Raw genomic sequence first — 16,519 nt, 5'->3', positions numbered from 1 at the left:
CATATGTAAAATGGGAATGACTGTGATACTTGCCTGCCGTTGTGATATGCAGTGACAAGCGCCAATGATTATTCTTTTATTCTGTTGTCCCAAATGGCAGCCAAAGTAATTTTTCACCCACTTCCTAGAGGGAGTGGTGACCTGAGCTGCAGAGGCAGGGAGAAAACAAGGGTTATAGGGTTTCAGTCTGCAGCTGCTGTGCTGATGACTCTTAAGGACCTAAAATTAAAGCCCAATTCCAGATTTCGCTCCTTCAGCAGCCAGCACTTGTCCGTTTGATAGCATTTCTCTGCTCCCCTCCAGGAGGGACATGGTCTGTGCCGCTCTTGTTGTTCCCCTGTTGTAGGTAAAGCCAGACTGCTCCAGTTCTGATACCACTGAACTCTGCTGCTTTGGAAATGCCACTCTGAACCTGTGCACTGCTGTGCTAGGAATTACTGTTATTTGCTGTTATGTTTTCTCATGGCCATAAGCTCAGCAAAAGGGAGGCCAGCCCATCAGCTCCTGACAGCTGGGCCTGCCAGAAGCTGCCCTCAGGTCACCCTGCTCTGCTGCTTTTGATCATAGTGATTTAGGGCCAGATTCTCATTTACATTAAGCCCTTTACAGTGCCAAAGTGGTATGAAGAGGTCCCAGTGTTACTAAGAATATGTCCTGTAGTATTTGCTGTGCCATATCAGGCCACTGGTCTTAGTCTGACAGGCTGCTTCCTGCAGTCCTGATCAAACAACTGCTCTGTCTAATCAGATATCCTGATTAACTCACTTACTTTATTGTGACCTCTTCTCCTCCATCCCCATCTGTTTGTCTCCTCCACCTGTTTCTTCTTAAAATAACCTAGATTTAGGGCAGAGACTGTCTTACTGTCTGTACAGGGGACCTGATCCTTTACTGGTGTCTCTAGGCATTGCTACAGTCCTAATAATGACAATGCTGCAATGGATCAGACTGTTGATTCAGCTCTGGTGTCTCTCTCTGGAAGTGGCTGACATATGATGCTTTGAAGGAAGGTAAAGGCCAACCTCAGCCTGTAGGATGCACTTAATTGTTCAGTGGTGTAGCTGGGGGTGAGGCAATTCCAGCAGTGATCAGTTTATGCCCTGGAGCATGAAATCTGAGTGCCCTTTACTTAATTTATAATGTAGTTAAAATGGGGCTCCACCAGCCTCTTTAAATCCAGTTTCTGACTTCCTTCAGAAGTGAATTGTACCATGACTGGCCTGCTTTGTGTCTCATCTACAATAACCCGAGCAAGTCTATTCACTGACTTGTGAGCTCTCCATACTTAAGTCCTGCTCTGGTGTCTCAGCTGCCACAGTTATGGCCCCTTTGAGGTCTTGGAGCCAGAGGAGAGCCTGCAGAGCTGCGATATTACCCATGAAGTAAGGGGCTGTGGAGCAGTAAAGGAACAGCCAAGTCTCTCCACAGCCTCTGGGTGTTCTTCTGCAAGAGGCATTTTATACTGCAGTATTCTTGCTGCACACGGTGCAGAGATAATGTGTGTAATTCCCTCCCCAGCAAGTGAAGGAGAAGACGGTATTACTTAGTAGTTAAAGTGGCACCCATTGTCAGAAGATGGGAGTTCTATTCCAGACTCTGCCATTGACTTGCTGTGGGACCATGGGCAAGTCACTTAAACTCTCTGGGCCTCAGCTTCCTTGTCTGTGAAATGGCTGTGACGGGTTGGATCACAGAAACCCCCTTGGAACTGCCACGTGATGTGCCAAGACTACTTCTGCTCCTGCTTTCCTGCCCTGTCAGCTTAGGACTTCAGTGCCCTGCCTGGTTTGAGCCAGACCCTCTAGCCTGCTGCAAACCCAGATCCAGGTCTGAACCACGTCCCCTAACAGTTGTAGGCTTAATTGAAAGCAACTTAGGAAGTGTTCCTGCCTTTAACACTCAGATGCCCAACTCCCAATGGAGTCCAAACCCTAAATAAATCCATTTTACCCTGTATAAAGCTTATACAGGGTAAACTCATAAATTGTTTGCTCTCTATAACACGGATAGAGAGATATGCACAGCTGTTTGCCCCCCCCCCCAAGTATTAATACATACTCTGGGTTAATTAATAAGTAAAAAGTGATTTTATTAAATACAGAAAGTAGGATTTAAGTGGTTCCAAGTAGTAACAGAGAGAACAAAGTGAATTACCAAGTCTAAGTCTAATACAGTAATAAAACTGAATACAGATAAAATCTCACCCTCAGAGATGTTTCAATACGTTTCTTTCACAGACTGGAAGCCTTCCTAGTCTGGACACAGTCGTTTCCCCGGTACAGCCCTTGTTCCAGCTCAGGTGGTAGCTAGGGGATTTCTCATGATGGCTCTCCTTCTTTGTTCTGTTCCACCCACTTATATATCTTTTGCATAAGGCAGGAATCGTTTGTTCCTCTCTGGGTTCCCACCCCCTCCTTCTCAATGGAAAGAACCAGGCTAAAGATGGATTCCAGTAAGGTTTCATTACCCACTTGCCAGCACACACATATACAGGAAGACTTACAAGTGAAACAGAGCCATCTACAGACAATTGTCCTGGTTAATGGGAGCCATCAAGATTCCAAACCGCCATTAATGGCCCACACGTTGCATAATTACAATAGGCCTTCAGTGTTGTATTTTATATTTCTAGTTTCAGATACAAGAGTGATACATTTATACAAATAGGATGACCACACTGAATAGATTATAAGCTTTGTAATACCTTATAAGAGACCTTTTGCATGAAGCATATTCCAGTTACATTATATTCACACTCACTGGCATATTTTTATAAAATCATATAGAGTGCGTCACAATGGCACAACAATACTTACCTGCCTTGAGAAAGAGCTTTGAGATCCTTGGGCCCAAATCTGTATATAGCTGCGTGGTATCATTGTCTGTTCACCTCATCTCAGAGATCTGTTCCATCATTGCTACCTTTATAGTAGATGCTTTCTATCATAGTGCCCTGCTTATTCCCAAGTACCCAACAGTGAGATCCTTCCAAGGATTATGAATCCTTCACCAGAGGGAACTCATTGCCCTGGACCCTCTTTATTGTTCCTCTCTGTAATTCTGTACAGTTCAGTTAGCATCACCTTAGAGAATTAAACTTCTTTCTGTAGCCTTGCCTCTCTGCCTCTGATAGGCAGTACTGGAGTTCGTTGTGGAAAGGCAGCTGAGGAGGAAAGGAGGAGACAGTGGGCTCCTGGCTGAAGTACAGCTGGTTCTAATGCAAACCCTGAACCCAGGCAGAGCTAGTGGAGCGCTCATCATAGGAGCATTTCTTGCTCAGCTAGAGAGGGTGGAGCGCTGATGAGAAACCAGGTAGGAGGAGGAGTGGATGTGAATAAAGTATGTGTATTCTTGTGTGTAGAGATGATTTTTGTGTGCAGGACCACAGTGCCCAGTTCACAAGGAGCGGAGGCGGGAGCACTGACTGTATGCTGGTGGGCTCTCTCACCAGCTCAGGAAGGATTGATGCCAAGCCAGTCTGTTTCAGCCCATTGCCACAGGGTAGGATTTTATTGGTTAAACAGAAACTTGGGCAAAACATCAAAATGAAGTAGTGTCTCTGCCCAGTATGGGCTACAGCTCCCAGGGGCTTTTCCCACACTTCTCCCAGCCCCCTTGACCTGACCCAAGGACCAGCCTACCAACTCTCTCCAATTCACGTACTCAGCTGAGCTTTTGCTGGCCTTCATAAGGACCAGATGCTTTTCAGGCTATCCCCTGGCTCCAAGCCTCTCAGCCTCAGCTGGGAGGCAGCTGGTTAGTCTCCCCTTAAAAGGGCCAGTCTCCCTGTGACATATCTTGTCCCAAGAGCCTTGCCGGGTCCGAGGATAAGTTTTACTGTTGATACTCTCACCCAGAGTTCAGTCTCTACCTTTTAAAGCAGCCAACTCAGCTTCCAGGGTCTCTAATGTCTCGTCTCATCCTTTTCTGCCAGGCTCTGGCTCTGCAGGAGGATTTCAGTGCCCAACTTCATCAGGTCCTCCTCCTGAAGCAAGCACTGGTGCTGCTCATTGTTCTCTTCTTTTACTCCAAGGCAAACCAGCTCCTGCTCTCTTTATGGCTTGCATCCAAACCTTATCCCTTGAGGAGCATGTTTCTTCCAGCTCCTGCAAGCACTCTGCCATCTGAGTTGTGCAAAGACTTCAGCCCTGTTCTTGTCAGCCACAGAAACCCTCTTCCCTGGTTTCTCATCTACTCCTAGATTGGTGTGCTCAGTAGCTGTCTGAACTGCTGCCATCACTGTCATGTCTGCCCCACACACCACCTCCAACTTTGTGCTGGCCTATAGATCCAGTCCTCTACATCCCCAGTCTGGGATAGGATCCCTGTCTCTTCCTGCTTCGCTTCAGGTGCCCGGGGCTGACATGGTTCAGTTAATAGTGCGTGGTGTTCTCCCCTTTTTACTCTTAGGCCTGAGGACAGTTTCTCTTGGTTCACAGACCCTGTTTTTCTCAGGGCCATCACCCACTTCTGAGGTCCCAGCCCTCAAAAGGCAATGCCTTTACTGCATGTCCTACCTTCGCACATCCAAAGTAGACCTTGGGATGACCCTTCCGCTACTGTGACCTGATATACTTTGCTCACAGCCTAGGGGACAAGCTGTTGGTAGGGGATCCCAGCCTACCCACTTGGGTGAAATAGCACCCCATTAGTGAGCACTCTTTAGATGTACCCTGCTTTCCCTCATGAAAAATATACTACTGGTTTCCCTGCTACCCCAGGTTGTGGGAATGATTGGAGGCTGGTTGCTCATCCAGAACCCTATGGCTAGAGTTAACAAGAACATTCTCCCCTTCAGAGGTCTCCCCAGGTCAAGGCATCACCTCTTCTTGCCTTCCCAAGTGGGACACTCTTGGTCTGGCATGCTGCTCAGCTCCCTTCTGTTACCAGATGTGCCCGTTACTTTGGGGTATGCTCATTTATAAGGGTTACTCTTAGTTGGGGGGGGCATGTTCTGTAATTCTATTAATATACTGCTTATGTCACTTGTGTGTTCATATGGAGCTCTACTCCTTCCTTCTGCAAGTTCCCTCCCAATGGAGCAATCCTGCAGGACCTAGGTTCCCCAGGACTGGGTTTCTCCAGCCCTAGAACCAGGTGAACACGCGCACGCGCACACACACTAACAGAGCAAGTCTGAGCGAACCAGGTCAATCAGCACTCTCAAGCTGATCCCCTTATATGCCCCTGTATTCAATGGGCTGGGTCAAGCAGCACGTTCAAGCTGTCACCCGTATGTGCCCCTGGTCTCAATAGGCTGGGTCAAGCAGCACTTTCAGCTGCCCCCCTCTTATATGCCATAGGTTTAACACGTCCCTATCCCCACTTTCACGTCACAATTGTATTGGTAGTAACCCACTTGATGAGCAAACCCCACAGTATTTTTGGGCGCTTCAGGGATCTTTAGCTTAGGTAAAAGAAGCATTGCTGCAGAGTAAATGAGGAAGCTAAAAACACAAAAGAGTAAAGTTCAGAGAGCGAGAGAGAAGCAACCAGCTTAACCATAAAAGTTATTTATTGAATAATAGTGATAACTACACAAGGAGGGCTAAGCAAACATAACCGTTACATTTTTTAAGGTTAATACCTGAGGTAGAAAAGAAAACAGAGAGCGAGAGAGAGAGGGATCTCACCCACTCCATGAGGCTTGAACTGTTCGGGGTTCCCAGGTGATGGTGGTAGCTCAAGGTCCTGAGTGCTGGAGACAGACAGAACCCCTAGTACGATCAGTCAGGAGTCCCAGTGCAACTAATGCAGAGTTTGGATCCATGCATTAGAACACTGACTGGAGGGTGAGTAGGGATTTTTGTAGAGAAAATACAATGGTTCAAGGGAGAACACTAGATTTGTTTATGGGTAAACAGATGACTCAAGAGTTTTCTTTAGGCTAGACAATAGGAGCTGATCACTCTTGGCTATGGGTGGTGTTTTCTTCCAGGGAGCTCACAATGCAGCTAGGCTGCTTCAGCATTTTGGATATCAATCAAGGATTTATTACGAGAATTGGTCTGATAATTGCTGAGCTGGGTGTGTGCAAGCATAGGTTCATTAACATCTGGAGCAGAGATCCCCCATGATGCCGCGCTACCCTGCTTTTCTGGTCCCAGAGTTCAGTGCGGTTCTCTGTTCTCCATTCTGTATGTAAATTGAGATGTCTCCCTGTCCCATCTTTCATGCAGATGAGGCTAGGAGAGTTGTCTCTGTTTTCCATTCTGTATGCTAATGGAGACGTCTTAATCTTGTCACCCTTGTCAGGAGGGGTCTAGGTGTGTCTCCCATCCGCCCTTCATTGCTCTCTGCAAGTTTTTTCTCTGATGGGTTTTGATTTAAGCAGAGGCTGGTGGGGTTGTCTTTCATGAGTCAGACAGGCTGGATACTGTGCCCTGGTTCACCAAGAACACAGAGCTGATTGGTATCACTTCATCTCCACCCTCTGTTCACTGCCTCACCCGTGGATGATGGTCAGAAACACCTTGCCCAGCTTTGAGATCCCACAGGCAGGATGTTACAGGGGTCCCCTGGGAATCTCTCTTGCCTTAGATACAAACCATGCTCAGGCCACCTTCACCACCGCACTGTTTATTATAGTGTTCTGTCAGGCCACCGCCTGGAGTACTATTTAAATACATACAAGTCCCAGTCAGCTCCTCTCTTCTAGGGGAATAGGGAGCAGCACTAGCAGCAACCAGCTCTGCCTTCCTTCAGGCTCTGCACCTCCCCTTCCCGGGGCTTCTTTCCTCTCTATTGATCAGCTCCCGGCTGCAGAGATTGCTTCTCCCTTTCATTAGCTCTTTAGCTGTGGCCCTGCTTGTTAATTGGTCTTCCACTTAGATCCCAGTTCATGGTGGGGATTTGAGTGACAGGCTGTTGAGCCAGCTCCTGACTCAGAAGCCCGGTCGCACAGGACTTGCCAAAATTGTTGCAAGCACACCAGGTTCATGATTCTGTCAATGGAACTCATCTCTGGACACAACCAACAGGTAGGGAGGTCCTGCAATTGTTGTGCCGCTATGTTCAGGTGTGCTCCCAGTGGAAACAGTTCAACGCAGAACTGGTGACATTATGCCTCTGGAGTTGGTCCCAATTTGTCTAAAATGGCAGCTTTTACCTCTGGATATGAGCCAGACTTCTTGTTGCTCAAGGCTCGGGACACTGCCTGGTCTCTCCCTTCAGAATTGGTACCACCCTGGCCAGCCAAATTGACTCCTCCCAGCTGACAGCTTTGGCTTCCCATTCACATTTATCTTCTGACCCCAGCATTACTAACCCATGGCCAGGCTGCCTATGCTACCTTTGCCGGGACCAGCAAGACTTCCAGGAACCTATTTCTCTAGTTGTTTCAGAAGTTGCTCCTGTTGCTGGTATTTGGGCCTCCTGCTGCTTTCAAAGAAAGGTGAAGGAAGGAGGGTCCACCAGAGAAACCTCACCAACTGTATCATTTTTTTTGCCCGTGTCTTTTCTGTAACTGCCTCAATTTTGTCTCAGCTTTAGGGGCCAATCCACATGCCTTCTTTCTTCAGTGACTGTAAGCTGATGCGCTCTCACACCAGCCCAGGAAAGATTGATGCCACACTGGACTCTGATTCAGGCCCTTGCCTCAGGATGCAATGTACTGGTTAAATAAAAACTTGGGCAAAATATCTAATGTGGTTTCTCAGTCCAACATGGATAGCTGTTCCCAGGTCACCTATTCACTTGAGCAATTGCTGGCCTCCAGAAGGACCAAGTGCTCTTCAGGTTCCCTGTCTGCTGGCCCCACAGACTCAGCTGTGAGACAGTTGGTTGATCACAAGGGAGGAGCTGGATCCATCACCCCTTAAATGGCCAGCTGCCTTAAGACAGACTCCCACAGTAATGGCAAGTGTCAACCTCCCTCTCCCATGATAGGCACAGGGTACTCAAATGACATGCTCTGCTGCAGAGTTATGGGGAGCCAGGAAGGATGCAACCATTAATAGGTATCTCTCCTTGTGCTTCTATGTTTCTGCAGTTCCAGGGTCAAGTCAATCTCCATGTGTTTGAGGACTGGTGTGGCAGCTCCATTGAGCAGCTCAGAAGGAACCTCCACTTCCCACTGTATCCCCATGTGAGTGTAAGCCAACTCCCTATCCCCATCCCTGCACAACTCAGCATCTTTACTCCAGACTGCCCCTCCTTTCCTCTTCTTTCCTTTCCTCCCCCCTCCCCTCCCAGGCCTACCTTTCACTCTTTCTCCCATCTTGCTGGCATTGCTCCTGGGCCCTTCATTTCCTTTTTCTCCTCCCTTGCCCATACCGCACCCTTTCCTGCTGTTCCCATCTCCCCCAGTTCCACCTGCCCTTCCCTCCATCCTATTCCCGTCATCGGCCCCTCCTCTCACCTTCTCTCCCATTCCTTTTGTCAGTCCCCTCCCCTCCGATACCGATACCTCCCAATCCCATCCCATTTCATTACTTTTGTTCTTTCTTTCTTCCACCTTTAGACACGAACCACACTGAAGAAACTAGCAGTGTCACCAAAATGGACAAACTATGGGCTCCGTCTCTTCGGTTATCTGCATCCTTTCACTGACGGTGAGGAGGTGCAATGGCAGATCAGGGTTGTCATGCTGCCCCAGCCCTCCCTTCCTCTGCTTGAGACCAAACAGAAATGCTCTCATGCAGGCAATCCTAGCTTGATGGCTCTCCAGCCAGGAGCCAGGGATACCATCCAGCTCTGACTCCAACAGAGTCTGGTTGGCATGGATAATATGTGCCCACTCTTCACTGTGGGGTGAGCAGGGAGAACACAGAAGAAAACAGATATGTAATTTCTGAGCAAGCAAACGACGCACTCCTGCATACACAACATCTATTCACATACACACACGCACGCTTCCCATGACCACATAGCTGTCCACACATGCATATGCACACCACCTACCAGCATTTGCACACACATGTACGCATGCCCACATTCTCCTGCATGTGCAGACACATCTACCCTCATGGGCAAATGCGTGCACACACACACCCCCCGTGTCCCTATCTGCATCCACACAACCCATGCCCCTTCCACCCACCCCATCCCTCTCCACCTATCCACATGCTTCTAAGTACAGCCTCCTCGTAAGCACCCACCCGCACCCATGTGCACCTGCGCACACCACCCTTGAGCCCCTATGAACTCCCCCACCCATATATCCTGGCCAGCACTCCAAAGCCTCACATACCCTTAAGCCCACACTTATGTGCCTGCCTCCATGCTTCCTTGGGCACATTCCCAGATACAAGCACACACTCTTTCCCCCTTAGTAAGGAGCTGAGGAGAATCTGTGTGGACTTCTCAGCTTCCCCCTCGGTTAGATTTCAGCCAAACTGCGCAGCAGGGGGAATTAACCAGTTGCACTATCGACAGCGCAAGAAGACAATCTGCATTTTGTTGCAACAGGAAGATGAGATTTGAAAGCATCAGCCGTGTTTTACAATTCTGAACGAGAGAGGGGAAGGGGTAGTTGGGCAGAGGGAAAGTGCTGTGTCAGAGGGGATCAGGCTACCCCTCTCTAGGAGAGGAAGCTTTTTTTCAGTCTGTGTATAGATCCTGTTAATAGAGAGCACCACTTAATCCCAGAAATCTCTCGGCAGGGGACTTTGAGTTTGCTATTGCTGCAGATGACAATGCTGAGTTCTGGTTGAGTCCAGATGAAAAGACCTCTGGTCTCCAGCTGCTGGCCAGTGTAGGCAAGGTACAGTGCATGCCGCATGGCTGTTTTAGTCAAGTTTCTAATACTTTTGGGGGGATGAAAATCCTCGTGGCTTATGTTGTATTTCAGGAGGAAGAAAGGGTGGCTGGATTAGTCAAGCTGTCCTCCTGATCAAACTGTGGGAGGCCCCTGCAAATGGAGGATTTTCACCACATGGCATATCTGGGACAGCTTGGCTTATTCCCGAGCTGCTGGAGTCCTGGGCTGTAATCAACAGACCTGGCTCTGTTTCCAGCTACTGGAGCTCATGGTCAGATTTCCCAAGAGAATGGGCTCAAACCCCACAGCTGGACAGTAACCAGGGAGCCTGGGTGAAGAAGTGCATTGTAACCTGGGCATTTTCTGTCTTTCACAGACTGGTAAGGAGTGGACAGCGCCAGGGGAATTTGGGAAATTCCGGAGCCAGCAATCAAGGCCTGTGAGGTAAGTGATCAGGAATGGTTGCTGCAACTCCCCGGTGCTCAGAGCACTATCTACACATGTTTGATTTAGTCCCAAACTTCCCCACTTCCTGCGGTTTGGCTTTATTGGTGTCTCTAATTACAAAGGTTTTCATTTACCATCTTCAGTTTTTCATTTACCGGTTTTGGTTTTCATTTACTGTTTTCTGTTTGTTTCTCCATCACTACCAGTTCTGATTGGTCAGCTTAGTCACATGGGGGGGTTTCAAAACTGATTTTTTTTTTTTTTTTTGTCAAAATGAGCCTTTTTTCTTTCTTTAATTTCCTACTAGCAGAGTGTGGATGCAGAGCTGGGATCCAGTTATTTGATTCATTCTTATCTGTAAGGGCTTGTCTTCACGAGCAATTGAATTGAAGTTATTGCTTGACTGCTCCCATTAACTTGCTTCCTGTCCAGACACAACCCCCAGTCATGTGTTGCTGGTGGCATTACACATGGCATGGTTGGGGTATAAGGCAGACTTTGAATGAGCCTCCTTCCCTCCCTTTCTCTAGTGTGAATTCAGGTTAGTGCCATGGCACAATAGCGGAGGGCTGCTGGTCCTCCCGGGCCTTCCGACAATCCCCCAGGTTCCACATCCAGTGGCCTATCTTGCCATCTATTTATTCTCTGTTCTCTGGCTAGAAGTCATTGACCATTATATATAAGACTGCTCAGTGTCCTGGTTCCTAGTCACATGTGACTTCCAACGCGAGCAACTTCAATCATCTCCGGTATAGAGCTTCTATAGTGCCCACTGAGTGCATTGTCTGAGTGTGCCACTAGCTGGCCAGAGGCTAACTCTAAGGCATTTGTGGAATTTTGATGCAAGGCTCCCTGCTTTGGAAGCAAGAACTGAAATGCAAAGCTCTACACCGGCTGAGACGGGAATCTACCACACTGGGCCAAAGTGCTGGGAGATCAAGGGGCTTATGATGGCCTACCAAAAGGCCAAGGCCAATAATTCCAGGTCTGGTAAACCCATGATGTGCCCAAGGATCTCTTTGCTATGGGTATCCATGGCACTGGCAGATGACAAATTGCATAGAATCCACCATGGAAGAAAACAGTGTTGTCAGTTCTTGCAATGTTATTGCAAGTTCTGCGGTATTTGATATTTTACTGATAACCTCAGTTTCTTGAGTTAAGTGACCACATGAGATACCTAACTTTCCTTAAGAAAAAAGTAAGTTTCTAGCCTTGATGATTGTGGAGAAAAGCTTGAAAATGTGATTTGAGTGAATCCATGTATCCTAAGGGCTCAGAAAACAGTAGGGAAATAAAAATTATATATATTTTTAATGTCATGATTTTTGAATGTTTTACGGTGGCAATATTGGGAAAGAGACCTAAAAGTGGGGAAACTGCCAGATTATATATCCCTATCAGATGCATCCAGAGTACATTAGAATGGTGACAGTGTTCCCCCTGGTGGTTGCCTACCAGAATTCCTTGGGGAACTGTGATGTTGAGGAGAGAAGAAGGCAGTTTCTCCTAAAGAAACAAACACAAAAATAGAAGAATCCAACTATCTCCTCTAGAAAAAAAAAAAAGAGAGATTGTATACAACATTGCCCAGAGTGTTCCACCTAGCAACTGGCCAGGTTTCCTAAAGGCCAAGAAACCCAACAAGGGGACTAAAATTCCGCTATCCAGAATCATTAGCTGGAGGTGGAGGCTCACCTTGCAGCCTTTGAGGGGGTGGCGAGTACTGGCTGGGAGCACTGGTTGAGTATGTTCTCCCAGGGAAGAGTGCCACATACAGAATCATTAGCGCCCCCTGCCTGCAGCATCTGGGATTCCTCTGGAGGTCTCAGATCCCACAAATGACCAAGCCCAACCTTGCTTAGTTTGAGAGCAGGGTAGGTTGCAACCCAAGGTGTGGTATGGTTGCTCCACAGTCCCTGTGTGAGAGCAATGAAGCAAGCAAATGCCACTGAACGTTCCCAATGGCAGACATGAGTTTCTCTCTTTCACAGATTATCAGCTTCAGGCAGGTACTACTTTGAGGTGCTTCACAAACAGGATGACAGAGGAACAGACCATGTGGAAGTGGCAGTAAGTGCGCCTGTACAGCCAGGTTCCGCGTGTGCACTGGTGGAGTTTGAGAGTGAGATTAGGTGACAACTTCACTCCCCTCCCAATTCCCCACGTTGCCTGGGACATCCCTGTTCCCATCCTGAGACTTGACACTGTTCAGTGAGGGACAGCCCTATTTCCATCCTGGCCCTTATCTCATTCTGCCTGGGACAGCCCCACTCAGTCCCTGACCTCTTCCATCTTTCCCCCACTCTCCATCCTTTCCCTTTCCTGCCATTAGACTGAGTCCTGGTGAATTTTAGACTTGCTCCCATTCCCGTCCCTTCCCTGTTAGATGTTCTGTACTGATTTGGGGAAGGTGGCTTCTCAGAGGTCCCATAGGGTTATGGACAGATGCGCTCTCTTCCTTTCCTGCTGGATGGAATAATTCAATAAACACTTCATACTAATCTCTTTTTCTATTCCAGTGGAGACTGAGTGACCCAGAAACTAAGTTCACAGTCATAGACTCCCAGTTCCTCTCCCTTTTCGCAAGTAAGTGTCTCCTCCACAGGCCTGATGCCTCACAGATGTGTCTATGTATCTCATTGTTCATTCCAAAGCATCACAGTTTCTTCACAGCTGATTCCAGCCTATCCAGGTACATGGAAATAATGTGCCGTGTACACAGCATGTTACACGGAGCAGCTGGAGGTTTAACAGAGTACAGGTCAGAAGATGCGCTCTGGCCAAGTTTGGGGGCACATTATTAAGCCTGGGAAAATTGGAGGGTTTATGGAATGGGATCTCGATGTTGTTTAGAGAGATTTGGAGTCCACTGCAAGGGAGAAGAGATGGACTCTGAAGAGTGTGAGGGAGTCTGCAAGGAAGAGAGAAACTGTTCCAGATGGTGTTGGTAGGTACAGGCGGAAGATCTACTGCCTGCCGTGCAGGGACCGAGGGGAGCAGAAGGGAGCCTGGAGTATGAGAGCCAAGAGAATGTGCTGGCGGATGGACAGGAATGAGGACAGCAAGATGAGGGGGCTGGATCTGTGAAGGATTTTTTTAAGGCTAGACAGAAGTTCTTGGGCTGGATGCTGAATGAAAGGGAAGCCACTGAAGATATCTGAGGATGCAACTACAGCCTTGACCCCTCAAGTCCATTCAAAATGCTGCTGCTGAAATCTTCCTGGTTTGTTCCACTGACCCTGTCACCCTCCCCCTTTAAGTCCCTCCACCTGCTCTCCTTTCTCCATAACATCAGATACAAGTTTTTTGTCTTTACATTTAGGGCCCTTCACAGTTTAGCCTGGCCCTACCTAGTGTCTCTAGTATCAACCCCACCTTCATTCTGCCAGTGTTCCCAACCTTTACCAATCATCAGTGTCCGCTTCACTCTCAAACACCCCTGGGCTTTCTCCCAGGCCATGCTTTATGCATAGGGGAAACTCCCTGATATAATCCGTACAGCCACTACCTTCTCTTTCTTCAAATTCCTCTTTGAAAACCACCTCTGCTCTGATGTCTTCAGAACCTGCCAGGTGACAATGACTAGGCAGATGATGAGTTGTGACAGTCCCCTTCCTTTCCTTGCTCCCTGCTTCTTACTAATTCCCCCATTCCCCTTCTCCCTGCCACTACCCCCTTTTCAAATAACAAATCAGGAAATTATCAGGGTGGTGTGAATTGTTGCTACATTCATTGCTTGAGTGTGATTTCCCCATCCCCACCCTTCATCTGCTCTGGTGTTTTCTAGATTTTGAGCTTTCCAGGGAAGTGTCCATACAGTCCTTGTCACAATGAGGACCTGATCCTGACTGGGGGTTTTTGGACACTACCGTAATATAAATAATAACTTAATCATTTCTGGGCATGAGATGCCAAATTTTAGAAGGACTAAAGTTTGGAGAGTGAATGCTGGAGGAGCCCCCAAAGAGTGGAACGATACTAGCAGTGGATGAAATGAAGGATTGTTCCTTCCTCCCTCTCTCATTCTGTCTCTGGTTTCTAGATGAGACTCTCTTCAAGATGGATGAGGTTGGTCATATCCCACAGACATTGGCGAGCCATGCAAGCCCATCTACAGCCAATCTGGGCAACATGGTACACCCAGCTGACATGCTGAAGCCCGACCCTCGAGACACTATTTATAAAGGTAAAACACCATCAAACAGACAGTTGCAGCTCATCACGTCACATGAACTGGGGCAACTGAGTAAAGTTGTTTTTCATAAGCTGTTCCCCCAAACTGAGATAAGGAAATAGCTGCTCTACACTCTGCCCTGTCATTTCAGGACACCCAAGAGAGATAGAGCATATGAAGGATAAATTATAAATGTAAGAGGTTAGTGTAGTGGGATGACCCCAGTGGGATGGCATGTTTAATGCAGCTGACATCACTGTGGTGGCAAATTCGTACATGTTAATAGGGAATGGCCACAGTGATGGCTGTCCTGTTGCGTCCGTTTAGGGTGGATTTGGTTTCATAGAATATCAGGGTTGGAAGGGACCTCAGGAGGTTTGATGCATTGCCCATGTAACTATTCTCTTTGTGTGTGTGTGTATGTGTGTCTGCCTCTCAGTGCCTTTGATTAGTAAGTCACGCCTGCGCAGGACTCTACCAGACTGCCCTTACAAACCCAGTTACCTAGTGAATGGATTCCCACTGCAGCGCTATCAGGGACTCCAGTTCGTAAGTCTCATTCCTTAAACAGAAATGTTTGCCCAGCTCACCCCTGCCGTGGGAAAAAGTGTACATTCCGGGACTAATGCCTGCTTGTGGGGAGGGTGTTCTTTTCATGATGTGTGGAGCAGCCCAAGAGCCGATACCTGTTGATTGTTTGGGTGTTGCTTCCATTGTCTATAGAACAATCCAGCGTCTGCTTCCCTATTTCCTTATTCAACCGGAGCTGTTACTCAGCTGGATACACACAACAAGATGCAAATGGGGGGTTTGAAAAACATATCCCCTAGAATCAGTTCTGAAGCCATACAATAAACAGAACGAGGCTCAAACCCAAACCTTAGCGCCAGACAGTGCCAAATGCTGCAAAAGTTTGGATGAATTTCTGAACTGTGCAACTCACCCCTGTTTTTATACAGGGCCCAAATCAAAACTCTAGATCCAAAAATCCCTAGGACAGATTGGATTTCTGTAATGGGCCAACCCCAGATCTGCGTGCTCTGACAGCTCACATCGGGATTTGAACACTGAGGCTCATGCCAATCTATACAATACTTTTTTGTGCATGGGTTTTTTGTCTCTTTCCCAGGTTCATTTGTCCTTTGTTTACCCAAATGATTACAGCCGCTTGAGCCACATGGAGACAGACAACAAATGCTTCTACCAGGAGAGCCACTATTACTTGGAGAGGTAAAACAATCCTCGCGAGTCACAGTCCAGGACTGGTTGGTGAGGCAACTGCCTTGGCATGTAGCAGAGACACTAGGATTTAACCACTGGAGGGGGAGCAGAGAAGTACTAGGGTTTGGACTGAGAAAGAACTTTATGTGCAAATTTGTAGAATTCTCTTATTAAACACCCAGAGTCTCCACTGAAGTTAATGGGAATTGAGGGTGTCTGCTTGGAGCTTAAATCCTGCAGATAGCTGATGTACTTTTTTAAAATGAAAATGTTTTTAACTCCTAAAAGAAAACTGCCCCCCAGAGGGTAATGTAATGAATGGAAATCAACATGGGTTTATGGAAAATACATCCTGTCAAACTAACCGATCCCACATTTTGATGAGATTGAAAATTTGATTCATAAAGGTAATAGTATTGATATACAGACTTTCTGTAAGGCATTTAAACTCAGTATTGCATGACATTTTGATTAAAAAACTAGAATGATAGAAAATTAACATGGCACACATTAAACAGATTGAAGGGTTTCCTTTCAATTTATCAACAACCTTTCAAAAAGGTTGTTGATAAAGTGGAGAAGGTTCAGAGAAGAGTCATGAGAATGATTAAAGGATTAGAAAACATGCCTTTCATACTGATAGACTCGAAGAGCTCAATCTATTTAACCTTCTCTTTGTTAAGCTAAGGGATGACTTGATTACAGTATGTTAAGTATGTACACGGGGAATAAATATTTAATAATGGGCTCTTCAATCTAGCAGAGAACAGTATAACACAATCACAATGGCTGGAAGTTGAAGCTAGGAAATAAGGCTTACATTTTTAACAGTGAGAGTAATTAACTATTGGAACAATTTAGCAAGTGTCATGGTGGATTCTCCATCACTCACGATTTTTAAATCAAGAGTGGATGTTTTTCTAAAAGATCAGCTCTAGGAATCCTTTTGGGGAAGTTGTATGTCCTGAGCTATA

At 47.1% G+C, this 16,519-nt stretch overlaps 1 protein-coding gene across 1 annotated transcript in view; it reads left to right on the top strand.

Moving 5' to 3' along the window:
- B4GALNT3 (beta-1,4-N-acetyl-galactosaminyltransferase 3) overlaps positions 1-16,519 on the top strand; it is a 92,285-nt gene that overhangs the window by 64,267 nt on the left and 11,499 nt on the right. The window contains exons 4-12 of the mRNA XM_074939084.1: positions 7,991-8,086; positions 8,462-8,552; positions 9,603-9,703; positions 10,077-10,144; positions 12,142-12,220; positions 12,670-12,736; positions 14,193-14,336; positions 14,764-14,873; positions 15,454-15,554. Of these exons, the coding sequence (XP_074795185.1) occupies positions 7,991-8,086; positions 8,462-8,552; positions 9,603-9,703; positions 10,077-10,144; positions 12,142-12,220; positions 12,670-12,736; positions 14,193-14,336; positions 14,764-14,873; positions 15,454-15,554 (857 nt within the window). The remainder of the gene's footprint in view (positions 1-7,990; positions 8,087-8,461; positions 8,553-9,602; positions 9,704-10,076; positions 10,145-12,141; positions 12,221-12,669; positions 12,737-14,192; positions 14,337-14,763; positions 14,874-15,453; positions 15,555-16,519) is intronic.

The sequence above is a fragment of the Natator depressus genome, chromosome 1 (genome assembly GCF_965152275.1).
Source record: "Natator depressus isolate rNatDep1 chromosome 1, rNatDep2.hap1, whole genome shotgun sequence".
NCBI lineage: Eukaryota > Metazoa > Chordata > Testudines > Cheloniidae > Natator > Natator depressus.
The sequence above is the reverse complement of the archived record's forward strand: the minus strand, read 5'-3'. Positions and strand labels throughout refer to the sequence as shown.